General features: G+C 42.3%; 1 protein-coding gene across 6 annotated transcripts in view; it reads left to right on the forward strand.

Annotated features, from left to right (window-relative positions):
- Positions 1 to 2,940: 2,940 nt before the first annotated feature.
- gpatch8 (G patch domain containing 8) overlaps positions 2,941 to 27,408 on the forward strand; it is a 35,015-nt gene continuing 10,547 nt past the window's right edge. For 2 of the 6 annotated variants that reach the window (XM_017458438.3, XM_017458447.3), the window contains exons 1-3: positions 2,941 to 3,058; positions 11,718 to 11,795; positions 21,536 to 21,608. In XM_017458438.3, coding sequence (XP_017313927.1) covers positions 3,014 to 3,058; positions 11,718 to 11,795; positions 21,536 to 21,608 — 196 coding nt within the window. In that variant the 5' untranslated portion in view covers positions 2,941 to 3,013. Of the gene's footprint in view, positions 3,059 to 11,717; positions 11,796 to 14,859; positions 14,896 to 18,716; positions 18,736 to 20,590; positions 21,609 to 27,408 lie in introns of those variants that run through there. The other 4 variants (XM_017458473.3, XM_017458455.3, XM_047160437.2 and 1 more) reach the window with 3 other exon arrangements.

The raw sequence follows: 27,408 nt of genomic DNA on the forward strand, positions 1-27,408 counted from the left end.
CGGCTGTGGATCAGGTGGTAGAGCGGGTTGTCCACTAATCGTAAGGTTGGTGGTTCGATTCCTGACTCACATGTCAAAGTGTCCTTGGGCAAGACACTGAATCCCAAGTTGCTCCTGATGGCAAGTTAGCGCCTTGCATGGCAGCTCTGCTACCACTGGTGTGTGTGTGTGTGTGAGAGAGAGAATGGGTGAATGAGAACCAGTGTAAAAAGCTTTGGAGAAAAGCACTATATAAGTGCAGACCGTTTACCATTTACAAGGTATGCATCAGTACAACATGCATAACATGATAGTGTCATGTCTGCTCCAAGTTCTCATTTACACTACCGATCAGACATTAAAACCTCAGACAGGTGATGTGAATAGCATTGATTATCTTGTTACAATGGCACCTGATATGAGGTGGGATATGTTAGGCAGCAAGTTCTTGAAGTTGATGTGTTGGAAGCAGAAAAAATGGTTAAAAATAAGGATCTGAGCGACTTTGACAAGGGCCAGATTGTGATGGCTAGACGACTGGGTCTGAGCATCTCCAAAATGGCAGGTCTTGTGGGGTGTTCAAGGTATGCAGTGGTTAGTACCTACCAACGGTTGTCTAAGGAAGTACAATTGCTGAACAGGTGACAGGGTCATGGGCACCCAAGGCTCAGTGATGTGCGAAGGCCTGTCTGGTCCGATCCCACAAAAGAGCACAGCTAAAAAAAGCTACACCATCTGACCTCAACGACTTTAGACCAGCTGTCCTAACGTCACATGTCATGAATGTACTGGAGAGACTGGTACTGGGTACACTTGGACCACAGGTGAAACATGCTCTAGACCCTCTTCAGTTTGCTTCTGAGTGTGGAGGATGCTGTCATCTACCTGCTGCAGCATGGTACTGTGAGAACCATGTTTTTTGGGTGGTTTTTTTCCCCAGTGCCTTTAATAGCATCCTAAATATAAACAAGACCAAGGAGATGGTGGTGGATTTTAGAAGGATGAGAACTGCGACCAAGCCCGTAAACATCATGGGTGAGGAGCACTACTAGGACTTGGGTGTCCACTTGAACAACAGACGACTGTAGGACCAACACTGACGCTGTGTACAAGAGGATGAGCAGACTCTATTTTCTGAGGAAGCTCAGCTCTTTCAATGTATGCACCAAGATGCTGGACATATTCTACAAGTCTGTGGTCGTGAGAACCATCTACTATGCTGTGATCTGCTGAGGGAAGCAGCATGAGTGTCAGAGATGCCGGCAGGATCGGTAAACTCATTAGCAAATCCGAAACGATCACTGGACAAAACCTGGAGACATTTGAGTCAGCAAGGAATAGGAGGTCACTGAACAAACTGCTCTCCATCATGGACAATCCATCCCATCCCCTTCATGACACACTACAAAGATAGCAGAGCTCATTTTCCAGCAGAATCTGTCATAAAGAACGTTTTCGGAAATCATTCTTATCTTTCGTGATAACACTGTGCAACAGCTCATCTCTTGCTGCGTATGGAGCTGCGTAGCCTCAGACCGGTCAGATTACCCATGCTGACCGCTGTCCACCACTGAAAGTGCCTACAATGGAGCAATGGAAGAAGGTGGCCTGGTCTGATGAATCACGTTTTCTTTTACATCATGTGGACGGCTGGGTGCGCGTGTATCGCTTACCTGGAGAAGAGATGGCAGCAGGATGTACTATAGGAAGAAGGCAAGCAGGTGGAGGCAGAGTGATGCTCTGAGCAATGTTCTGCTAGGAAACTTTGGGTCCTGGTATTCATATGGATGTTACTTTGACATGTACCGCCTACCTAAACATTGTTGCAGACCAAGTACATGGCAACGGTACTCCGTAATAGCAGTGGCTTCTTTCTGCAGCATAATGCTCCCTGCCACACTGCAAAAATTGTTCAGGAACGGTTTGAACAACATGACAAAACGTTCAAGGGGTTGACTCGGCTTCCAAATTCCCCAGAACTCAATCCACTCGAGCATCGCTGGGATGTGCTGGACAAAAAAAATCTAAATCTAAAAGTCAGATCCATGGAGGCCTGAACTCGCAACTTACAGAACTTACTCTAATTTCTGCTAACGTCTTGGTTCCAGATACCACAGCACACCTTCAGAGGTCTTGTGGAGTCCATACCTCGACGTTTAGAGCTGTTTTTGTGGCACAAGCGGGACCTACACAATATTAGACAGGTGGTTTTAATGTTAAAGTTAATGTTATGGCCATTGTCTTAAAGACATTTAGATAAAGGTTTATGTTTGAATTTTTTTCCCCCAATATTTAGTTCCCATAAATATATACTTTCCATCATACCGGTAGCTCATGGAGTGAATGTCTAAATTACTATTCTTAAATAGTATGAAACAGTAAAAATGAAAAGCATCCTTCTATAAGCATGCCTGTACTAAACTTTCTAAACGGCAGGTCTCTCTAAAGACCTAAAACAACTGAATGACATTTTATTTGTATATTGTTTGGCATAAAGAATGCCTTGTCATTCAAAAAGTTCCCCATCAATTCCTTAGTATTTATAATAACCACTCTTCTCTATAACTAGTAAGATACTTTTACAATTATACAATACAACTATTTATTGTGATTCTGTTTTGTAATGAAAAGTAAGAAGAAACGGTGTTGTCAAATGCACAAATTCACCACTAGGGGGCGGCCTCTCCGTGTAGATTTACAACGCTATATAGTGCGGCGGACATTTATCGGATTATTGTCCAAAGAAGAATGCTGTTTTAAAGCTTAGGATTGGTTAAATAAACTATTTACACGCGTAAAAATAGAGATCAATTGAAATCTTTACAGAAGGTGTTGAAGCCGAGTCGATTTACTTGACATAACTACGCTGTTACAGAAAGCCTTTCTATCTGTAGAATCTGATTGGACAATAAACCCATCGATCAACCTGACTCGCTCTGCCATTGGTCCTTGCTCGCCTTTCTGAGTGTCCTGTGGGCGTTTCAGGCGCTCAGATTCCGAAACGAAGGAGAGACGAGAGAGGAGCGGAGACAAAATGGCTGATAGATTTTCAAGGTTCAACGAGGAACGTGATTTCCAGGTAAACACAACCAAAACGACGAGGATGCAGAAGAAGATTTGTGTGCGGTGATACTTTTGCAGCGCCTATCATTCCTTTAAGGTTCTTTCTGTAGTGCTAGCTATTAGCTAACGTGTTTAGCTAGCTAAGAGCTTCATAGCTAACTCGGCTAATGCGCTAATGTTTTTATTGCATTGTTGATTAATAAATAGGATGGAAACTTCCCTTGCTTTTGCATTTAATGTTGTTATCGATATCAATATGGATAGCTAGGTACTTAAACAGCTCGCCTGATTTTAATACGCAGCACTTATATAAAAGCGAGTCAGAATTGGATTTATTATGTTTAATAAACCGTGAATACGTTTGAACACGTAAATGTAAGACTATTTGTAATACTAATGCCAGCTCACTGTTTGTTCCGAGTTGTTTAAAATTGTTTAAAACAATATTTTGAAACAAACAATACAATAAAATGCCGCTAGCTTGTAGGCTAATCCATACAACACGCCCTGGGGTTTGTCCTTTTGTTGTTGTCGTCGCTTTTTTATTTTTCCAGCAAGTAAGAAAACAAATTTCATCTTAAATTATTTGTAAGGTGCGATGTATTGTGATTGTAACTGAAAAACCCTAGACCAAAAACTTAGCTAGTAATAAAGCTAGCTGGAGCTGTGAATTAGTGGTGGGTCAGAGTGACAGCCTGCAAGTTGTGTCGTTGTACAGTCTTTTCAGGGGAAAGTGGGTACTGCATGCTCCAACAGGAGCTAGAGGTCACTGGGTGACGTCATGAGGTCATTTCCATATTCATTGGGTCATCGTGATCATTTGCATGTCCGCACGTCGTCGTTAAGCGAAGGAGGGAGATTTATGAAGGTCAATATAATGGAGATGAATAAGAACTCGTTCCTTGAGAAAAGAAGTCGTTTTTGGTTACGACTCGCCATGAATGAGCTGTTTGTGTGTTTGTTTTTTTAATTGCCATACTTTCTATCAAGAACGCAAAGAAAATGAAGCTGTGTTCGTGAGGGGTTGGGAAATGAACACAAAGGAGACGGTTACAGATGGAATAACTCGTTTTTAATCAATATCATTAAGAAGAGAGTTCAGACAACGTAAATGGGAGGGACAAACAGTGGTGTTTTAGTGATTGGTTGTTGGGAACTGTGGTGGTTAGTGATTGGTTGTTGGGAACAATGGTGGTTAGTGATTGGTTGTTGGGAACAATGGTGGTTAGTGATTGGTTGTTGGGAACAATGGTGGTTAGTGATTGGTTGTTGGGAACAATGGTGGTTAGTGATTGGTTGTTGGGAACAATGGTGGTTAGTGATTGGTTGTTGGGAACAATGGTGGTTAGTGATTGGTTGTTGGGAACAATGGTGGTTAGTGATTGGTTGTTGGGAACAATGGTGGTTAGTGATTGGTTGTTGGGAACAATGGTGGTTAGTGATTGGTTGTTGGGAACAATGGTGGTTAGTGATTGGTTGTTGGGAACAATGGTGGTTGGTCGCTGGGGATGTTTGTGACTGGAGATTGGTCATTGGGGACTTTAGTGATTGGTCATTGTGGTGCTTAGTGATTGATGATTGGTCATTGGGAATGTTGGTGATTAGTGATTGGTCATTGTGGTGCTTAGTGATTGGTGATTGGTCATTGGGAATGTTGGTGATTAGTGATTGGTTGTTGGAAACAGTGGTGATGGGTTGTTGGCTCGTGCAAGCGTAACTTATTGAGGCTTTGCACGCTGGTGGTGAGTGGACTGAGCCTGCTCCCTCATCTCATCCATCCAGTGCTGTCGGCTGGAGATCCGTAACCAGTGCAGGACAGTCACTAATCAAAAAGTTGCTAGAATTGTCACTACGCTATTTTTATTTTTATTTTTTACATTTTATTTACTGTGGAATGAAGTTGCTAGAGGAGCCTAAAAATTCACCAGACCCAGTAGCACAAAGTTGGCAGCTTGGTGCTGTTTTATATGCTGAACGCGTCCCTCTCGGCTTTCCCCGGTACAATGCCTCTCGTGTTCATGCTTTTGCATGGCCGATTTTCAAGTCCATGCTTATAATGCTGACGCTGTCTTCCTTGTAGACGTGGAGCTTGTTTTTAACCTGGAGCTTTTTTTTTTGTTTGTTTTGTTATTAACCTGTTCTTATTTTGAGATTTGTCAGTGTTTTAGTGGCTCAAGGCTCTAGTGCTTGCTATAAATAAAATAAAATAAAAAAAAAAATCACCATTTCCTCTTCTGTATTAAAGTTGAGATATTTGGTTTGTGTCAGATGTCGTCACCTTGTGTGTGACACAAAAGACTGGATTGTTTTTTTTTGTGTGTTTATTCTGCAGTGTATGTCTCTTGTTTAGCAGGCCGCATGGTGACAAGTTTGTGAATTCAGCTTTTCAGCCACCTACCTCAGAGAGATTCCTCGATGAGATGCAGTTATCTGCAGACAGATGGTCTTTCACGGCCAGCAAATGTTCACCTCCGTTCTTTGCCGAATGTGTTGGGTTGTCCAAATGCCCAGTTGTTGTTTTTCTTTTCTCCCTGTGTGTCTCTAATGGAGGAAACAGATGCTCTTTTCCTGTGTAAATAATGTCCTTGGCTCTATGTTAACGGTGAAGTGTTGTTTCTCTTTTTGACATGTGGACATCCAGTGTCGATTTTTACTAAGGATTTTTGTTGAGCGATTTGTTGAGTTGCTATGTACTGCTTGAATCTTTTTATTTATTAAGTTTTAGCTTTGAGTAAGATAAAAATTTTATTCGTCGTGATCAGAGATATCTTTACTCAAAGACACTTTTCTCACACCTGAGGGGTGTGTGTGTGTGTGTGTGTGTTTGTGCATATTTGCAATTCATATTTCGTTATTTATGTCTCTGGTCCTTCCGACTCATTTCCAAAGCTTTGGTGATGTATCATCCTTTCAGTTCGCAGACATGTTTGATGTGTGTGTGTGTGTGTGTGTGTTTCTGAGGATGACTGTGAGGTTTTTATTTGGGCAGCTAGCTTGGAATGTACTGGTTCATTTGGATGACCTCGTTTCCCAGGTCTCTATATTCAGTAGCGATGGATTTGGAGATTGGCACAGCTGTGACGTTCCTCAGGAAGAACGGTGGCCATGTTGACCGCTCTGCATCCTGCTCCGTGTGTGTGAGATCAGATCAACTGTGTCCTCTCTCTCTCTCTCTCTCTCTCTCTCTCTCTCTCTCTCTCTCTCTCTCTCTCTCTCTCTGATATTCTGTAACAGCAATGTGTCAGTCAGCTACAAACACACACATGCGCATATGCAGACTCCTTGAAGTTATAATTTGTCAGAACTCCGTTTTAGAGCTGGTGGAAATGAGCTTCGTCTGGGATTAGTGGTTTTTTGTTTGTTTGTTTGTAGGGCTGCAACTAACGATTATTTTCATAATCGATTAGTTGACCGAATATTAGTATTTTTATTTATTTACCCCCCCCCCCCCATTAATCGGATGGGGCAAACTTCCAGTACCACTTTTTCGTTTATTTAAAATAAAATCCACAAACTGACTTTTACAAATATAAACTTTATACAACTGTTTGTCCAATTATATAAGACTGAATCCACACACCAGAATATATTTTAATCATTTAGGACTATATATATATATATATATATATATATATATATATATATATATATATATATATATATATATATATATATATATATATGAATGAATGAATGAATGAATGAATGAATGATACAGTTGATATAAACAGTAAACTGAAGAAAGTCATTGTCGGTGATTCTGGGTATCTGCTAAAGCTAGCGGCGTCACATTACGTACGTGTGACGTCATGCACCGTCTATTAGGAAGCGGCTTATACTTCCGGGTAGTAAAAAAAAAACCTTTCTAAAATTCATACGCCGGACGGTAGAGTACAATGTGCACAGTGTAAGTGTATAGTACGTCATTTGGGACGCAACTTTAGTATTTACTCTCTGATGTGTGTTTTCAGAACAGAAGTAACGTAATGAGTAAACGCGCCCCGTGCTGCTCAGCCCGACTAATCGATAACGAGATTCGTCGACAACGATTTTCATCATCGATTATTATCGATTAGTTGTTGCAGCTCTACTTCAAACATTGCACAAATTGAAGGCTATGAAAAAGGTATTAAATGTATCTATGTGGGGTATGCTACACATTGTGCAGAGGATTAAAAAAAAATTAACATTATACTTTGAAAACAAAAAAACAACCCATTGTCCACAAGCTTTAGATTAGTTTAAAGAGCTTTTAGATTAGATTAAATGCTTAAAAAAAAAAAAAAAAAAGGCACAAACTGGTAAACTATTTTAGGGTGCCAATATTAGTGGATGGACCAAAAAAAAAGATGGGTTGTTGCTCCGCTCCGATGTCGGACAGAAGTTTACTGAGGTTCATATACAGTGTGATACAAACCAGGAGCAAAGGAAACCCACGTTACCAAATACAACACGCTGTATTTTTGTCGATCTTAAAGCTGCGGACGTCACGTATCCCGACGGATATTTACGTCCATCTGCCATTGCAATACTTGGAACCTATTAGTGATTCCCGATACCGTCGTCCTAACTAGTTGTCTAACTACAGAAACGTTGAGAAGCGAAGATGCCTTTCAAATGAATTTCGTTTCTAGGTGTAAAACTAATCACTATATTGAGGTCCGTCCCCACACATATTTTGATCCTGGCACAACTTTTACGCCGCCTGACGCTGCCCTCCCCATTTTCCATGCTTGGCCGAAAATCTCTCGGAAAACGTCTGAACTCGCCATCTTCCTCTGCAGCAACGGATAGGGCAGAGATCTGGCAGGAGCTTCGAGGACATTCTTGAAGACCTTTTTTAAAGAGAGTTCGCTTCTGTGCAGTGGTAAGTAGGGATGAAGTTGGAAGTGTAGTTACATTTTAATAAAGTACTGCAAGTGTTAACGTTGTTCCTATTCTAAAGAAGGTACCCTGTAAAGCGGCTTCAGAGACCGCTGCGAATACGGGCGGCGACCGGATATGACATCATGCAACACGGCGTTGTTTTGTTTAAAAAAAAAAAAAAAAAAAGTTTTATTAATGTTTTTGATCCACACATCATGGATTCCGACACGCAGTGTTATTGTTGCGACGTCGACGAAAGATGTGTTGTATAAAATGGGAAATTTTCCAAAGAGGTCACGCCGTGATGTGTCGACCTTGTATCGGTCGCACAGCTTCACGTGATACGAATTGGAACGACGTGAAATGCTAAATTTCTAAGGTGTTGAAGCATACCAGTTTGAGTTAATGGTTAATAATAATAATAATAATAATAATAGTAGAGCTGCAACAACTAATCGATAAAATTGATGATAATCGATGATGAATATCGTTGTCAGCGAATCTCATTATCGATAAGTTGGTCTGCGCGCGGTACGTTTACTCACTGTTACTTCCGTTCTGAAAATGCTTCGGAGAGTAAATACTAAGGTTGTGTCCCAAATGACGTACTATACACTTAGCCTATGTACTCTACCGTCTAGTGCAGTGTTTCTGCGGACCCCTAGTGGTCAGTGCTGTAATTGCAGGGGGACTGTAGGTTAGTTTTAAAAATGTTTAAATAATATCTATAAAATATTTTGTTAAATGTATCAAAATATATTCAAATATGTGAATTATATTATATTGAAACGTTTTAAAATTAATCAATTTGGTTATTCGCGTGCATTCGCAAATATCACGTTAGCTGAGCTCTTCATCGATGGATTTATTTTTAATTCATTTACAAATGAAATGATAATTTGCAAAAACCTATGAGTGGTAGACAAGTTCAAGTGTCGTGTTGATGGATAAAATAAACCATAGATCATTCAGAGAGTCAAATTAAATGTCACACTAACAATAAAATATATAATATAATATAATATAACTATTGATGCAGAAAGCACTGAATTAAACAGCAGTCCTAAATGAATAATATATATTCTGGTGTGTGTATTGGGTTCCACCTATTTTCATGTTTTCTTATCGTTCTCCGTGTTGAGACACTCCTTGTTCTGTGCTTTGGAACATTTTGTACTGTTTAGTAACCACACATGAGGCGGTATTGTTTCCGGGAGAGTTTTTGTCGTGCACTCAGTTAGCCTCGTATAGACGGGATTATATTCTCAGGGTGACTCCTGTGATGTTTGCGTCTCTCCTTTTGAGATCAGGATCAGAAGAATGGCTTCGGGAAGGAAGATGGTCATGGATCGCGAGTGTTTAATTTCTGGCCTGTGCTTATTTATACGGGCTGTTGGCAGGCAGACTCGTGATTTTAGAATAGACGAGGCCTGTCCTTTCACAAGCTCTTGGTGGTTTGAGATCGTGGCGAGACTATTCCCGTGTCCGGACGAGGGTCTTCATGGATTGGACAGCTACACCCGGACTGAACCGTGCTTCAGGGTTCGACACAGGAACCATCCGTGTCAGTGTCTTAAACCTTGTTAATTCGTGGCCCTCGGCACCGCAGTTCAGATTAAAAATGGTAGCAGTTTTGACTCGTGTGTGGCTCTGTGTGGCTCTGTGTGGCTCTGTGTGGCTCTGTGTGGCTCTGTGTGGCTCTGTGTGGCTCTGTGTGGCTCTGTGTGGCTCTGTGTGGCTCTGTGTGGCTCTGTGTGTGTGGTGTAAGGGCAAGAGCTGGTTAGAGCAGTTTGAATGTAGATGAGATGAGGGCTGGGATTCAAGCCACCGATTTGTCATTGGAATGTCATTGAGGTTCGTTTTTGCTGCCCACAGCACAGACATCTAAAGAGGTGTGTGTGGACTGGCCAAGCATGTCTCCAGACCTAAACCCTATTGAGCATCTGTGGGGCATCCTCAAACGGAAGGTGGAGGAGCACAAGGTCTCTAACATCCACCAGCTCTGTGATGTCATCATGGAGGAGTGGAAGAGGACTCCAGTGGCAACCTGTGAAGCTCTGGTGAACTCCATGCCCAAGAGGGTTAAGGCAGTGCGGGAAAATAATGGTGGCCACACAAAATATGGGCCCAATTTGGACATTTTCACTTAGGGGTGTACTCACTTTTGTTGCCAGCGGTTTAGACATTAATGTCTGTGTGTTGAGTTATTTTGAGGGGACGGCAAATTTACACCGTTACACAAGCTGTACACTCACTACTTTACATTGTAGCAGAGTGTCATTTCTTCAGTGTTGTCACATGAAAAGATATCATCAAATATTTACAAAAATGTGAGGGGTGTACTCACTTTTGTGAGATACTGTATATGTTTGTGTGTATGTATGTGTGTGTGTATATGTGTATGTAATTATATCCGCTGAGATGGCTTTTAGTTCTCTGACTTTCTTTTTTTCATGAAGTGAGTGTGTTTTTTGTGAGCAGAAATAAATATGGTGGTGGAACAGACATCATGGTGTGAGATATTTATTGGTGTAATATTTTCTTCCTTCTACTAAAGGGCTGTTGAACCGTTTCATCTTAACTAGCTCAATACAATTGCATCGTTTCTATAGTAACCGCGTACACAGGTACACTATTCCCGACACTCGTACGCATAAACGTAATTGTCAGTACGATGAAGTTTTCTCTACAAGAAACTTCAAAGCAGTAACTTTTTTTAAGTTTTCTTCTACAAGCTTTGCAGCTTCTTTATAACGTAACAAGATCAATTTTTCGCCTCGGATTAGTTTTATCAGGGGGACGTCTATACGGATGTCCTATACGTCTTATCGGTGATAAAACTCTCGCATAAAATTACCGTCGGAAGAGCGTGATTCTAGCGGGTTGTATTTTCTACGAACCCGAATGTTTACCTCACACGGTCAGATTTTTTGAATAAATTTTTTAACGTTAAATGCTGATCAGTTTAATAACTGTAAACGCAGTTCGAATATAAACGGTGAAATCATTCGTAGTTTAACTGCGGAAAAAAAATCGTCACTTCCGGGGGAGATCACCGCCTCGCCGTCTATCCGAACACACGTCTCGCTCGCGCTCGGCTGTTTTTTTCTGAGCTGATTATCCAAACGCGTGATTTGTTGAGGCAGAGTCGCATGACTTTTTTTATTATTTATTTATTTATTTAAATGAGTGTCAAGGAATTTATTCGGTAAATATGTTTCCATCGTCGTTCATGCGCAGGTCTTCTTATCAAATAATAATTTTTTTTATCATTACTTATTACTAGATGTGTTTTTTTTGTTTGTTTGTTTTTTTTAATGTGCGTTTTGGAGATTTTATTGGTGTTTCTACCCAGCGTGCAAAAATTTGCATTAAAAACATATGGATGGAAACGTAGCTCATGAAGAAAAGTTGTCTATTGTGTATATGTGAAAATAATGTAATGCTTTTATATATGATGCGTGTAGTCGTGGTTTGACCACACCCAGACCAAGTATGTAGTGGAGTTCCTTTCCTAAAGCATCCATTTTTCTTTTCATGAATCAGGAAGTGTTTAATATCGGTCACTAATACGTGCAGTATGAGACTAAATACAGTAAGTAGCAGCAGTCAAAAATGTATTTATCTCCCCCCCCCCCAGGAAGGAAATACATTCACGGAGTAGCACTTGTAATCTAGGAAATTACTCCAGGACCTCATGTACATTTAATCCTGGACGAATTTAATTTGCGAGAGAGGAAACAAGAGGATTGGAACATCCTTTTATTTATTTTATATCTAATCCAGCGTTTGTGTCTTTGTGACCGCAGGGTGGGAATCACTTTGACCAGTATGACGAGGGCCAGTTGGAGCTGGAACAGGCCTCCCTGGACAAGCCCATAGAACCGGTAAGGTCGCGCCTTTTTCCTCTCATACCATTGGATTAGATCCACGACTGTTTGTGTGTACGAGTGGATGATTGGTGCAGTCAAGAGTTTATAACCACACCTCCTCTGCTGTCAGTCCCGCCCCCTTTGTAGTGTCATGTTGCCCACTTTTAAAGACCATAGAATCCCCCCTTTACCCTTTAAATGTGACCTTATGTCCCTCCAGAGCCCCCATAGAGTCCCTCCCAGCTCTCTCGCCCCTCCCTCAGTGTCGTTACCATAGTCACACGATGGAGGACAGGAGAGCTGTTGGATTGTACCAATCACTGTGATCAACCCACACACCATTTTACTTTGATCACAGATATGAGTGCTGTGTGTTTGTGAAAGATGATGTAAGTGTGTGTGGTAGGGGAGGGGGGGGGGGGGTCATGCTCAAGACCTGTCTGTGTCACTGTGACATGTTTACTGATTTTAAAAGCGTGGAGTGGATGACACACACTATGTAAGATACCAATATCTGCGTTTGGTCAGAGTTGGATAGACCCGCAAAGTAGCTTTACATGAAAAGTACAACGTTAGCAGCTTTTAACAAAAGAAAACGAAACTTTTAAGAAGCGGTAGCCTGAGCCGGTTCAGAAAGTTCACACCGAAATTCAAATGAAAAACAATTAGAAATGTTTTAAGGAGGGAGGGGCGGCGGCTTACACTAGGTTTGTTGCATAAGTGTACACACGCCTTTAAATGATCATTTTGTTTACAGCTCCTAGTATTTTTGGTTAAATGTCTTATCAACGTAGCAGTTCTTGATTTTATTCCTTTCATCCTTGCAAAAAATGATCCAGATCTATCAAACCGTGAAGGGATCTCCTGTGCCCTGCCTTCTTCAAGTCATTCCATAGGTCTTTAGCTTTGAGTGCGCCGTTCCAGTACGTTGATTATCTTCTTCTGAAGCCATTCCTGTGCCGACTTGCCTTTGTGCTTTGGGTCACTGTCTTGTTTGAAGGTGAAATTTTTCTTCAGCTGTCTAACAGAGGCCTGCCGGTTTTGTAAATCGATTACACCCAATAGATGGGTAGATTGGTATTTGGAGCTATCCGTGACTCCTCCTATCTCGATTAGAGCCCCGATCCACAGCAGCGCCGCAACAAGCGCGGCCATGCTTTCCATCGCTTGCGAGCACCAGCACAGAGACTGAGAGACTGCTCAGTGCAGCATCTCATGTTCTTGATGAGAAGAGGAAGCGTCTCTCCTTCCAGAAAGCCGAGCAACTTTTGTTCTCGAAGAGAAACCTGACACATTGCCGCTGTTTTGCGGGATAATCTTTCATTGAAGTGGAAATACGTTTCCATAAACAGAGCAGAGGCCTGGTTCATTTTACTTGGCTGCTGTTTTGAATAGCATAATAGTTTTGTACAACTTTACATGATTTGGATAATTGGATTTGAAATTTTTTTTTTTAAACGTTTAATTAGATTGTTACCGAACTGAATGAGGAATAATATGTTTAATATTGGTTTTGTTTGGGTGTTAATTTCGATGAATTTTACCGGTTTGTAGTTTTTCAATTCAGACTCGTTAAATTCATGAAATAATAATAAAAAGAAAGTCTAATATTAATATAATTACACACACACACACAAAAAACTATTTTAATATGGGCTTAAAAAAATTATTTCGGCCGAGCGCGTTCTGAATTTTCGGTTTTTCGACGTCGGCCCGGAATCTTCCTTTCGGTGCATCGCTAGTGTTCGCGTCCACTCAGGAGAGCGTGCTCTGCCTCCTGCAGTAGTAGAGTCGCTCTGTGTCAGGAATTAGATTAGCCTCTTCCTTCTGCTGTGTAAAGACCTGCCAAGAGCCTACTTCACAGCTATAGTGGTGTTTACACCGTCCTGAAGCGTCTCCATCGCTCTCACTCTCGCACACAGTAACGTTTAGTAGAGACGCGCCGATACCACGTTTCTCAGCCGATACGGATAACCGATTATTCAGAGCGACATCGGCCGATACCGATACTTCTGCCTTTCATGCCTTCCTTTAAATGAATGATCATTAATTCCACAATTCTGAAAGAAATGCAAATAAAAACTTTATTCTCTCCATTTCAACAAGTTGTGTCACAGTAACTGGTCTCATCAACAGAACACACATTACTCTAACATGAACACATGAACTCAATTCTGAAGATTAAAGAATGATTATTAACGTATTGAATGTTATTCATTCATATTAACATTGTCTGAATTGTAAAAAAAAAACCTCCTGTTAGTCTCACATTCACTCTCCACAAACACAAGCATTTCTACTGCATCACTGACATCAAACTGGTCATATATAATATCAACTTTTATATATTAACATTAACTGGATATGAAATATTACACATGTGCAATATGTACTTTTTTGTCGACTCCTCTTCATTTAAATCTTTCAATGGTGTACTGGCCCTTTAATTCAGCACGAGGGTGAGCTTGCAGCGCGGGAGGGGGTCGGGGATAGACCCGATGCCGAAACTCCTGCTTCGCTGCCGCTCACCTCCGGGGTAAGATTTTAGCAGTGCAGAGATTACAAGCTGCAGTGTTCTCATCATTCCACACAAGAGACGACATCTTTAAGCACAGCACGAAATCCATGTGTTTTCCCGCCCTCTTTTGATCGATTGGGATATAATCCGCTCTGATCACCGGATGTTTTTAAACCGTCAGCCCATAGCGGGGGAAAAATGGCCTTTCGGTGCACCGGAGCATCTCTAATAGTTAGCGATAAATTATTATTATTTTTTTTTTTCCATATTACCGAAAACCGAGGCGTTATTTATGCAACGTGAATGCGCAGACAAACACGGATCGGTAGATAAGCGTCGGAAACGCTTCATTCGGGTTGTTCAGTGTGTTCTCCACTCCACGAAACGAGCTTGAGCGTACAAGTGTGTTCCTGAGTGTGTAGTGTGTGTGTGTGAGTGAGATTGCACTCCAGTGATCTGTGTATGTGTTTTGTTTTTGTGTTAGTGTCTGTGTAGGACAGTAATTTCAGATATTTACAGTATTGTACACAACTTGGGGTGTTCGACATTTCTCTCCTGCAGCGAATTGGCCCCAATTAGCTAAGCAGCTCTGACCCGGTTTGTATCTGCACGCTCTGCTCTCCTACTCCTGTCTCTTTAGGGGCTCCTTGTAACGCTTATCTCACTCTGTCGTTCTCTCTCTCTCTCTCTCTCTCTCTATTCCTTGCACACACCTCTTCTGTCTCTCTCTCACACACATTCTGCCTCTCTCTCTCTCTCTCTCTCTCTCTCTCTCTCTCTCTCTCTCTCTCTCTCTCTCTCTCCAACACAGTGATTCGGTGTACAGTACCCTCTGTCATTATGTGCTGGCATGGTGCTTGTGCAACTGGGACTGCATTATTCGCTGACTAGGCACGTAGATAATATCGCAGGCAGCTATTTACTTATTTATTCATGTATTTATTTATTTATTTATTTAAAATCTCCCCCTTTTTTGTGTTCCATTCAGAGCAGAGTATGCCCGACTGCTCTCCTCATCTCTATATAGCGCTCTCTCTGCTCCAGTATGTGAGACTTAAGCTCTAATATCATTTACCCTGCATTATTATTATTATTACTACTAGAGTAAGTTCATCATTATTTAATGGTTTAGCACAGTACTTCACTATTAAAGACCTGAAAGGCATTGAAACGGAGCACGTTATTTCCAGTGTAAAGCAGCAGCATTTTTTCCAACCTTGATATTAGACTAATTGCATCAAGAATGAAATAGTAGCGTGATTTAGGGCTGGGCGATGTGATGACGACGTAATAACGATATCGTTATATAATAAATCATGCCAGTGTCCTTGTTTTGAAATATCCTAGTTGTTTTGTTTGTTTTTTAAATGTAAAAACATGAAATAAAAGGGTTTTTGTTGTTGTTGTTGTTGTTGTCGTGTGTAAACCTGTAAGTCGGGGTACGTATTGTTTTTGAGAACCGTGATACATGATGCATTTCCGTCATATCGCCCAGCTCTAAAAACGGATTTATTAAATCTAATCTCTTCAGACCCCGTGTTTTTACTCACCACCCCCATTTCGTGGTCATTTACACCACACCTGAATAAATCGGCTGTTTTTTTCCCCGATACGAGACGTTCCACCGTTTTATTAAAACTAAAACGCCCGGCGGTTAATATCTGTAAAACTGAAACCGCCGAGTTTATAGCCTTATTTTTAGTCGGGATTATTTTTGGATGGCAGAGAGAGAGAGAGCAGGAGAACGGAGACGTGGCCTGGCAGCTGCCTGACTGAAGAGATTCATGCTCCTGCACTATTGTCTATGGAGGGACGCAGACAGCAGAGTCCACACACACACACACACACACACTCTGCAGTACCTGGTGTGATGACCGTCACTGTGTTCCAAAAGCATACCTAATAAGGACCGGTTTTGAGTTCAGGCGTATCAGTTAATCTGCAGATTCACACACCGAACATGGATTTGTCCTTCAGCGTCCTGCTCTGGAACCTGGAACCACAGCAGCGAGCGTCAGAGGCATTTCCCAACACCGCGACAGTGACGGTCGTCCTCACGCGTGTGTCCCGCTCTCGCTTCTCTGCGCCCCTCGTATGCCGCACATTGTGTGTGTGTGTGTGTGTGATCTGTAGGCAGTTAGAGGTCTGTGGTTCTTAAATTGGAATATATTCATTCAACTCTTTTGACACCTTTATCTCTTGTTTCTCTCTCTCTCTCTCTCTCTCTCTCTCTCTCTCTCTCTCTCTCTCTCTCTCTCTCTCTCTCTCTTTTTTTCTTTTGCATGCGTTATCTTGGTAGCAGTCATACTTGTATCTCATCTCCAAGTATATAACCCTCTCTCTCTTTTATGTTTTGTCACCAATAACCTCACAAACCCTGGGAGATGTGCACTGGGCAGCTACGTTAGTCTCTCACACACACACACACACACAAACACACTGGTCTAATCTCAGGTATCTGCACTTACAAGCATGTTCTTCTTTCTCTCTGTCTCAGCCAACACACACACACACACACACACACACAGTTTGAAAGCTGAATCCAAGAATGTTCTGTAGAGGAAAGGTCGGAAGTCATTTTCCATCTGCTGTGGAAACGACACGCCCGAGCCGGAACTGCTTCTCCGTCATGGTTAAGCTTCAGTAGCTAGTGTGCAGGGGGACGCCAGACAGTACCTCAACGATTTATATGGAGGGTCAGGGACGTTCCTTATGACTGAAGGATGCTGTGTATTATTTTCCTATAACAGCACGGTCTGGAGCGTGTTATTCCGCTCGTACCACAGCGATTACAGCGTTTAATTTATTTATAAACAACACCACGCATTTTACAGTGCGATTTCATACCGTGTGACGTCCGGTCTCTGCGTACGAACTGTTACCATAGAAACAGCGACTTGTTGGAACAAGCGTATTAATGTGACCCTGTAGTGTCCGAGCCGTGCCGTTGTACGAAAATAACGCGCACCTGCCGACCAATCAGGTTGGAGGATTGAACGGAGATTTACGTTTATTTGGTTTTAACCGGCGCAGGCTCATCTCTGCTCAGCGCGTACGTCCGGAGTCTCTGGTTTCTCACGAGGTGAAGCGTTGCAGATTCGGGGTCGGTCATGGAAGGGCGTGGATTTTAAGCATGTTAAAGTTTCGGAGCCGTGAGATGTACGCTGGCGTGGGCCGGTTGAGAGAGCGGCTCCACGGGGCCTGAAAACGTGATTTACAGGATTGACAGTTTTCCGCTTCTCAGTGTGATTGACCTCGTGATGTGGTGATGATCCTGTAATGAGGACTTCAGCAGCATCAGCAACCGATAAAAGACTATTGAACCACGAGGATTCATCCATACACACAAACACCAAGCTTCATACACACACTCGCTGCCATGTACATCTCTCGCTCTCTCTCTTCCTCTCTTCCTCTCTTCCTCTCTCTCTTTCTCTCTTCCTCTCTCTTTCTCTCACTCTCTCTCTCTCTTCCTCTCTCTCTTCCTCTCTCTTTCTCTCGCTCTCTCTCTCTCTCTCTCTCTTCCTCTCTCTCTTCCTCTCTCTCTTCCTCTCTCTTTCTCTCTTCCTCTCTCTCTTTCTCTCTTCCTCTCTCTTTCTCTCTCTTTCTCTCGCTCTCTCTCTTTGTCTCTTTCGCTCTTTCTTTGTCTCTTTCTCTCTCTTTCTTTGTGTCTTTCTCTCACTCTCTTTCTCTCACTCTCATTCTCTCGCTCTCTGTCTCTTTCTCTTTCTCTCGCTCTCTTTCTTTGTCTTTCTCTCTCTTCCTCTCTCTTTCTTTGTCTCTTTCTCTCTTTTTCTCTTTCTTTCTTTCTTTGTCTCTCTTGCTCTCTTTGTCTCTTTGTCTCTTTCTTTCTCTCTTTCTCTCTCTCTTCCACTCTCTTTCTCTGTCTCTTTCTCTCTTTTTCGCTCTCTCTCTTTCTTTCTCTCTCTCCCTCTCCCTCTCTTTCTCCCTGTTTCTCTCTCTCTCTCTCTCTCTCTCTCTCTCTCTCTCTCTCTCTCTTTCTCCAAACCCTTCCGAAACCCCTCCTGTTTATTTCAATCTCCTAACCCCCCCCCGAAATTCTCCCCACTTCCTCTCACTGGGTTATTAGCAGCACATTGCACACCTCCCTCTCTCTCTCTCTCTCTCTCTCTCTCTCTCTCTCTCTCTCTCCACCAAACACACTATCCTTGTGGGTGTGTACCTGTTTGGACAATATAATAACATATTTATTTTTCCCCCCCCTCCCCCCCCTCCCCTTTTATCTTTACAACTACAGACTGACAGTGTGTTTGTGTATGTCTGACACTGTCACTGTCATCCTGTAGTTGGGGGGGGGGGGACATTTGCACTAGCTTATTAAAAACTTAAGTCAGTTTGAATAGTAGAGAGATGTAGAGTCTGGCCGTTTTTGTGACGTTTGACTGTTCTTTTGACAGGCCAGGGTTTAAAAGCCAGGTTCGTATGGATATGTTTTCACTCCACTTGCACTGCTGTTGGACTCTTTTGGCGTTGTTGCTTCTCATCTTGTCTGTTTTTTTATTTTAGCGCATTCATCTGTTCATCCGCCCGAAACCCGCCTCGCTTGTCACGGTCACGTCGCGAAACATCTGCTCTTCGGCGCCTCCGGCTCCCTCGCAGAGCTAACTCTGATTGGCCGCTCGGAAATTTATATCAGCCGTCCCTTCTTTCGATTGGCTTGAATGTAGGGTGGATTGGTAGGTAATATGAGGTCATCTCTGCTCTCTCCCCATTCAGAGGCTGTTCCTGTCCTACAAACTGCACTGAGCGTTTGTGTGTGTGTGTGTGTGTGTGTGTGTGCGGGCACACTGCAGAACCACTGCATTGCAGGCCGTTTGGGCGGGGCTTGCTGCGAGCACATGTGCACAGCTGATAAATGAATAGAGGTACCACAATGCTTCTCTTTCTCCGTTTATCTGAATGCGTAAGTGCATTCATGGTCTTCATGGCAGGACGTTAACTCATTAGCGATTATCCATCCTAGTCTCCACATTGTTGAATTTCTGGTTAGAGCCCTGTCGTCCTTCCTGAAAGGCTGCGGCGCCTGCCGCTAGGTGTACATCTATAATAGGAAATCTGCCAGGTTCCTCTCGTGTTCCTTTTTCCTCAAGCTTGTAATTTGATCAGCAGAAGATATAGACATATTTGGAGGAAGCGCTCTGGTATCCTAAGCCATAAAGGGCGTGTGGGATTAACGGGATTAACAGAGCGTATCCTATTTCTGAGATCATCTGGACAAGAGCACTTTAACCAGTCGCGATATAAGTCATGTTTTCAAGCCGTACGGGATTTTGTTTTTGCGATTGTTGCGGCCGAACACGCTCGATTTTGTTGAATCCACTTTTGGGGTGATGTTTTTTTAAAAATTGTTTATTTATTTATTTATTTATTGCGGAAAACTACTCGAATCGGCGAAATCTCAATCGCACGAAGCTGCTCGTTGGTAAACGAGAGCGTTTTAGCTGCACTCGTGTAGCTCGCCGTGGCGCGTCTCGGCCCAGTCCCGCAGTGATATCGAAATCGCAAGCTCCTTCGAATATCGCGGCGTTTGCTCAGTGATCGCGAAATCCTGGCGGGACCGTGAGCAGAGGTGACCTCGGCGATACCTAAACGATATTTCGGATATTCCTGACGTGAACCGGTGCTGACCACGCAGAGGCGCGTTTTGAGCTGGTGACCACATCCACGAAATCATCACGCACTAACGTTTGTTCATATCTCCCCCTTTGGCTCCGAGACCTACCCTCTCACGGCTCGGCTTGCTTTTTCGGTCCTAACCCCGTCCCCTTCCCCTCGCCTGTGTCCTCAGTTTAGAGAAGCCTTCGTGCGTCGCTTTTCCTGTTGCCTGCTCTCTCACCTCTAACCTCCATCCACGGTTCCCTTTTCCTCCCTGTATACGCTCGGTATACGCTCCGTACTAACACCGCCGCCTCCTTTTTGTTAAAGAGGTTTTAACAAAAAGCTGCATGCTGGTTTATGGTTTTGGTAATCACCTTTATTCATTAATTTATTTATTTTTTTAGATTCCACGTTACTCATGATTACTTTTTGTTTGTAGCTTGTTACACTTTTTTTTTTTTTTTTTTTCCTCTTCTTCTCCATTCAGTGTGCTTGGAATGATTAGCACAATTTTTTGGCTTGATCCTAGTTTAAATTAATGGAACAGTGTTGCATTTTAAATCCCAATATCAAGTGTTAGAACGGTATCTTATCCCGACACTCTCTCTCTCTTTCTCTCTCTCTCTTTCTCTCTCCTTTTTTTTTTTTATTTTTCTTTCTTTTTTATAAATTATTTTGTAATTTTTGTCTTCTCCCACGCACACACGCGTGCACATACATTGGGCCTCCTAATGGTAACCCGAGGCCTCTGTCTCTTTCTCTCTTGTCTCTCTCTCTTTGTTTTTTTTTTTTCCTCCCTCTTTCCATTTCTTTCTTTTTCTTGCTTTCTGTCTCTCTCTCACTCTCTTGTTGGCTGCATACTGTATGTTTCGTGGTGGTTCTGTTGTCATGGTGAACTCACAGAAAGCTTGTGGAAGTTTTTATGTTGATGTATTGCTTCTGTTTTTTTTTTTTTTTCTTTTTCTTCTTCTTCTTCTTCTAATCATTCGTTTGCTCCTAGTCGTTTGTGTATTAATCTCTCTCTCCGATGCGGCTTATATATGTATGTACATGCCATGATGTATCTGCACATATATAACCGTGCGTCTCCCTTTTCCCTTACTCTGAGACTGAAGGTGAATCAGTCGACTCAGAGGGTTTTTATTTTCACTACAGTTTGTGTGCTGGCTGTTTTTTTTTTTGTTTGTTTGTTTGTTTTTGTTTGTTTTTGTTTGTTTTTAAAAGTCCACTGTTTGGTGAATGAAGAATGCATCATTTACTGTGTAGAGTAGGCCGTAGGCTTTAGCGAGCACTTTTTTTTTTTTTTTTTTTTTTTTTTTTAAGTTTTGCAGAGAGCCTTCTTGTAACGGTACTTGAACTTGTCCTTTTACTCGTTCTCTCGTTCCTTGTTCCACGTCTTCAACTTCTTTCGTTTCTCTGACAAGGAGTTCTGACTTTAAAGAGTTAGATTATGATCATGATGATGATGATGAGGAGAGTAAAGATTTTCCTAAAGTAGAATTGCTGCCATGTGTGCTTGTGTCAAGTGTGTGTGAGAGAAAGAATGTGAGGGTGTGAGAAGCGTTTCTTATTATTGGAATATTTTGGTTTTTCTTCCCTTTTTTTTTCCTCCCACTAGGATAACATTGGCCATCGGCTACTCCAGAAACATGGCTGGAAGCTGGGACAAGGCCTTGGGAAAACGATGCAGGGTAAGGAACTTCACACACACACACACACACACACACACACACACACAGCTCTCCTCTCTGATAAGTGGCTTTATAATTTACTATGTATTATATATTTTATTTTCATTACCTTCACGTCCGTTTCCGATCTCATTCTACATTTCATGTGGACCAGTCGTTTGTGTAGCCGGTTTTTTTTTTTTTTTTTTTTCTTCCTCCGTATATAAACGCTGCAGGACTAGGATTTGTCAGGTCTTTGCATGGCGGTTAAATCTGGCTGCTGGGAACAACTCGCTTTGAAGGTCTGTAGAGATAAACCGATCGCAGGATAAAGAGGAGGAAGTGGCAAGAAGGAGAACGGCATTGCGGTGGGGTAAATAGTAGGGGGGGGGGGGGGGGGGTCTCACGTGATATGTTTTGACCTACAGCGCCGATCAAACACTGATGAAGGTGAGTTATTTTGGCTTGCGATGTACAAAAGTCCCCAAAGTGCACAAGAAAGATCTCTGCTTTCTAGAGAGATAATGACAGAAAGATCGTATCTTATCTTATACATGCATAGCACAAAGGACTGGGGAAGTTCAGGTCCACCCTGTGTACTGATCCGAAATAGCCTCGTTTCTCAGTCTTTTTTTTTTTTTTTTTTTTTTGTCCCTCGTGACCCCCCCCACCCCCACCCCCCCCCCTTTTCTGTCTCCTTTTCTCTTGAAAATCCGATGTAAATAATCCTTGAGCACAGCGCTGTTTACGGGTTGCAAGGCTCATATGCGTGTATGCTAATGGCAGGGACATGAGAACGAGTTTTCCGTACACAGACGCGCACACAAGCCGTCCTTGTCTCCAAGAACAATCGGCTGCTTTGAGACGCGAGGGCGCGATAGGGCAGGCCGCTCGCACTCGCAATGAAGGCGTACTCCTCAGACTTAAATGGAGGTAGTATTTGTGTGTTTTTGTTGCTATGAGGAAAAGGTGCAACAGATTTAAAAAAATGTTCGTTTGTTCGTTAGCTGAGAATATAACGCGCATAGCGGTTCTAGTAGTCGCGACCGGATCCCGTGAAGTATTTGCTGCAGCTCACCAGCACTGGAAGATTAGGAAGGAGCATGACCGGTTCCCTGACCTGAGTCTGGGAATGCTTTTGGCCAGATGTTTATGAAACAGCAGCTCTGAATAGACTCTGCATGACTCTTTGTCTCTCGTCCAAACCATACACGGAGGACCCTGCGCAGAGACAAAAGACCTCGAATGACGTAACGGGACGTGCAGACACCAGCGAACATGACTTTATATAGCCGAGGCTTCACTTTCTGCCTCGTCGCGCTCGGCACCTGGTTCAGATCAAGGACCGTTTTACCTTCGGTAAAAACACAATATATGATTTACCTGGAGTAGTATTTCAAATTTACGCGAATGGAGAAAGCCCAGTGAATTGTATGCACAAGCATGTGTTGTGTGTGTGTGTGTGTGTGTTTTTGGAGGGGGGTTTCTTCCCCCCCTCCTGTATTTGCTTAGGCTTGGGTCCAAGTTAAGTTTGCATACGGAAAGCCCGGAGCTCAAAATGGCTTTCTCACTTTCGTGTCCTCGCTTGCCTGGATAATGATGTCATAGCTGGCAGACGGAGAGTCTATTCAGCAATCGATCACTCGGTTCAGGGGCTTTTAACAACCCTAGGACTTGCACAAACGCTGTTGGCTCTGCGCAACAAATTTATTATTCCTTTTCCCAATCGAAAACAACCGAGTACTGACGAGAAGTCGTAGGCACCGTCGTAGTCGTAGTCGAGAAGTCTAGGCACCGTCTTCATATAAACGTATATCGACTGTGATAAATGTGAGGAAATGTTCCGATCGGTCGTTTTTGCCTAGAATTTCCAGAAACGTATTCGTGGCGTTTACTCACCCGATTTCTTGAGGAATTCCCCTGAGCTGCTTTTTAAACAGTATTAAAGGAGTTCACACCGACGCCGGACTCTCATCGCCTGCTTTTCGGAATATTTCTCTCCGAGTCGTCCGTTTAAAAAAATATATATATATATATTTTGTGTAAATAAGATGTTCGTTTTCTAATGAAAGAAACGAATACGTCGTCACGATTATATTTTTTGTCTACGACACCGATTTCAAACACGTAATCACACACCGTCAGATCAAAAGGTCTTTAAGATCATGGAGAAACATTTCAGTGTCCACAAACTTTTGACCGGCGGTGTATTTTGAAGGCTATATCGCGCATCGCTGGTACGGAGTCTGGATTCGGGTTTGTTCGAAACCTTGCGTTGAAGATGAGTTCAAAAACGTACAAAGTTTAATTTCTTTAACCAGGTAATTTTTTAAATAAAGTGTGATCTTATGATTTGATGGACGTTCTGTTCCTTTCAGAGAAACGGAAGTAGCACGCGTAGTTCTCGCCTCTTCTTCTAGATTTACAGGAAGTCGATTTACTTTCGTGGTATTTCTATTCTACTGCCGGTTTCGTATGAGGAATATACCGATAAATTAGTTGGTGTCGGTGCGCGTTTTCGAGACTACTGCGTGGATGAAAGCTTTTCGTTTGTGCGCAGTTCGACACACGTGTGGGTGCTTTGTGTTACACAAGAGCACACAAACGCCCTCTGTTGGTCAGCTGTTATTTCTCAGCTGTTGCAATGGTGAAGTCCACTACATGCACTCCCGTTATGGTTTGTGCTTACAGTGCAGCCATTCGTAAATGAAAAGCACCGCAGGCTTTACTTATGAATGTGAAGGGTTCAGAGTTTCATCAGAAAGACCAACATAAAGGGAGTGATTGTTGGTGCTGTGCTGAATTAATTAATTTATTTTTTTTCTTACTACTATCGTATCTGCTATAGATAAGGAAAAGACAGGGAAAGATCCGTCAGGATCCGTCGCTGTCGTACAGGAGAGATGGTCCGGATGAGACGAAGGGAAGTCGATTAGCTGCGTGTCCTTAAGGAAAGAAGGAGACTTGAAGTGAGGAAATATAGGACTTCATTCTTCCTAATCTTGCATGTTTGGACTCTTAGTAACGTTCTTGCCTCGTTTGTCGATTAGGATTCATGGACTCACAGGGTGCTCTTATATGAGCTACAAGAAAAACGGTTCTAAACGGAATAACTTCTTTACACGTGGCCCTGAATGCAGTGAGGCAGGAATTCGTCTCCCGATACTTTCAAATAGAAACTCTGACAGAGGTCGTAGACGAAGATCTCCGCAGACTTGATCATGGACTGTGTTTACATGGATATAAATAATCTATTATTTAATAGATAAATGATCTATTAATCCTTATTCTGAATAAGACAGTGATCTGATTAAGGTGTTTACATGAGTCTCTTCTAGAATGTTCCTTTCATGTTCCTGTTTTACGTGTTCTAGAACATAGATGGATTAACAACACACGTCATTACATCACCGCGCCACGCCGTCCGACGTTCCCTCCAGAATTTCACGTATCGACATACAGACAGTCTTCATAATGGGACCATATACAGTTTTGGGTGTTTTTAATTTTATGAAAGCGTCAAGTGCGGTTAATGATTTGTCACGCTGTACGTGCATATAGACGACTGCTTGACGCCGTGGGCTGCGTCCCAAACCGCGTCCTTACCATCTATATAGTAGCCGAGATGCATGTATTCAGTAGTGTAATGTGTGTGTGTGTGTGTGTGTATGTGTGTATGTATATATATATATATATATATATATATATATAGCAGGTAAGTGTGCGGTTTAGGACGCAGCCGTGCTCTCTCGTTTGCCGTCAAACGGTCGAGCGCTGCCGTGTGTGTACGTGTGCTGTCTCACAATGCGGTGAAAACTCTCACACGAGGTCAGTGTGATTAAGGCGTGCACATGTCTATAATGCACGTCGAATAAATAAAACAGGAATACTCCTCACGTCTTAATTCGATTTGTGTTTACTTCGAGTATGACTTTAATCGGATTATCAATAATCGCTGTTTTACATGCTAGTTTCTTAATCAGAGTATGGTCTTAATCGGGTTCGTATCGGATCATTGTTGTCCACGTGAACGTACTGACGGATTGCTTCATTTCTCCTGTTAACGTAATAGCAGAATAGACCAACTCTCAACACGATTGCACTGAGGGAAGATTAATGACGGAAGACACCGATTTAATCTAAACTATGCCACAATTCAATGTCGTTGACTTCTCGATTCTGATTGATCAGAAGGTGTTGACTTCATTCATTCATTCATTCATTCAAAACACATTATGTATTCTTTATTTTTTTTAAACAGAGAGATAATGATTTTTTTTTTTCTGTGGTGAGACATTTATGTAACATTTACCACCGTTTAGCTGCTATAACACAAGTGATAACACAAGGGATAAGCAGTGTGGTTGTTCTGTACGAGTGATGCCCGTCGTAGATGCTGACAGGAAGGAGAAATCCGCTGCTATGCTTTATGTTGTATGTTAAATAATATAGGGAAAGAGCTTTATTGTACGGTTACTTGGAAACTCATTGGGATGGGACTCGGCTTTAACTGGAACTTGACGTGGAGAACATGACCTCACCATACACACTCTCTCCTGCTCTCCTATCACTGTAATGAATTGTCTCCCGATGCTTTCAGTTTCCATTGTATTGACTTGTTTTTTTACTCTTCTTTCTTATTTGCTCTTGTTGTTGTTTTTTTTTTTTTTGTTTTGTTTTTTTTTGTAGGTAAGGTTTGTAGGAACCTCCCCCTGCCCTTTTTGTGTGTCTGTGTGTGTGTATATATGTGTGTGTGTGTATGTTCTGCAAAAAATGATGTCCCTTTACAGCGTAGCTTAACGGCCTCTCTTAGTTCCCTCCTGTAAGCTTACAATCACTAAACTTTCTCTGCCCAGAATGCCAGCCTCACACACACACACACACACACACACACACACACACACACACACACACACACACTGACTCCTAACTCACACCAGATTTATTTTTTTTCAAAAATCAGTAATTGTGTAGCTCACTGTAGGAGTCATGTTGATTCTCTTCACCCTCGATTAGAATAGTCATTTTTGTCATTTGTCACTGTTTCTGGCTGCGACGAGGGTGTTTCTTGATTGGCTGTGAACATGAGATTTGGGTCCTCTGATTTGGCTTTGAACTCATCTCTGCCTTTAACTCTCCCATGATGTCTTTTGAATAGCTTGCAGAATGAGCCTGAATCTCCGCCCATTTCTCCTCCCTCTTCCTCTGCCTCTCAGCCGCCCTGTCGGTTTGCTTGTGTCCACTCTTGTGAAGTGACCGTACACGTGGTAACGTGGGTGTGGTATTTCCATGTGGATTGTGTGTGTGTGTGAGTGAGTGTCTCACTGGTGAGGGGGTTGGGGTTCAGGTGTTTGGCTTGCCAGGGTTTAAAAAAAAAAAAACTCTCACCATCTTGCCTGCATATATATATATATATATATATATATATATATATATATATATATATATATATATATATATATATATATATATATATATATATATATATATATGAGTGAGTGTATGTGTGTGTGTGCGCGCACGTGTATATATAAATAAACACCCTGCCAACTCTTCTCCCCTCTCCTGCAAAGCATGCTGGTCATCGCCTCTCAGACTGGCAAATCTTGAGTTTTAAGCAGTGTGAAAACGTTGTGTAAAATGACTGGATAATGTCGTCAGGGTGAAGCTCCGTTGTGCTGCTTTAAACTCGAGTATGTTTCACACACGTCTATCTGCTGTAGAGTAATGCAAAACACATAGGATCCAGTGCCTTTCTCAGTCACACGCATTAACAAACCATGATCCACATGATGGATGGGGGAACAGGGGAAGCAGGGTG

The sequence above is a fragment of the Ictalurus punctatus genome, chromosome 2, assembly GCF_001660625.3.
Source record: "Ictalurus punctatus breed USDA103 chromosome 2, Coco_2.0, whole genome shotgun sequence".
Classification (NCBI taxonomy): domain Eukaryota; kingdom Metazoa; phylum Chordata; class Actinopteri; order Siluriformes; family Ictaluridae; genus Ictalurus; species Ictalurus punctatus.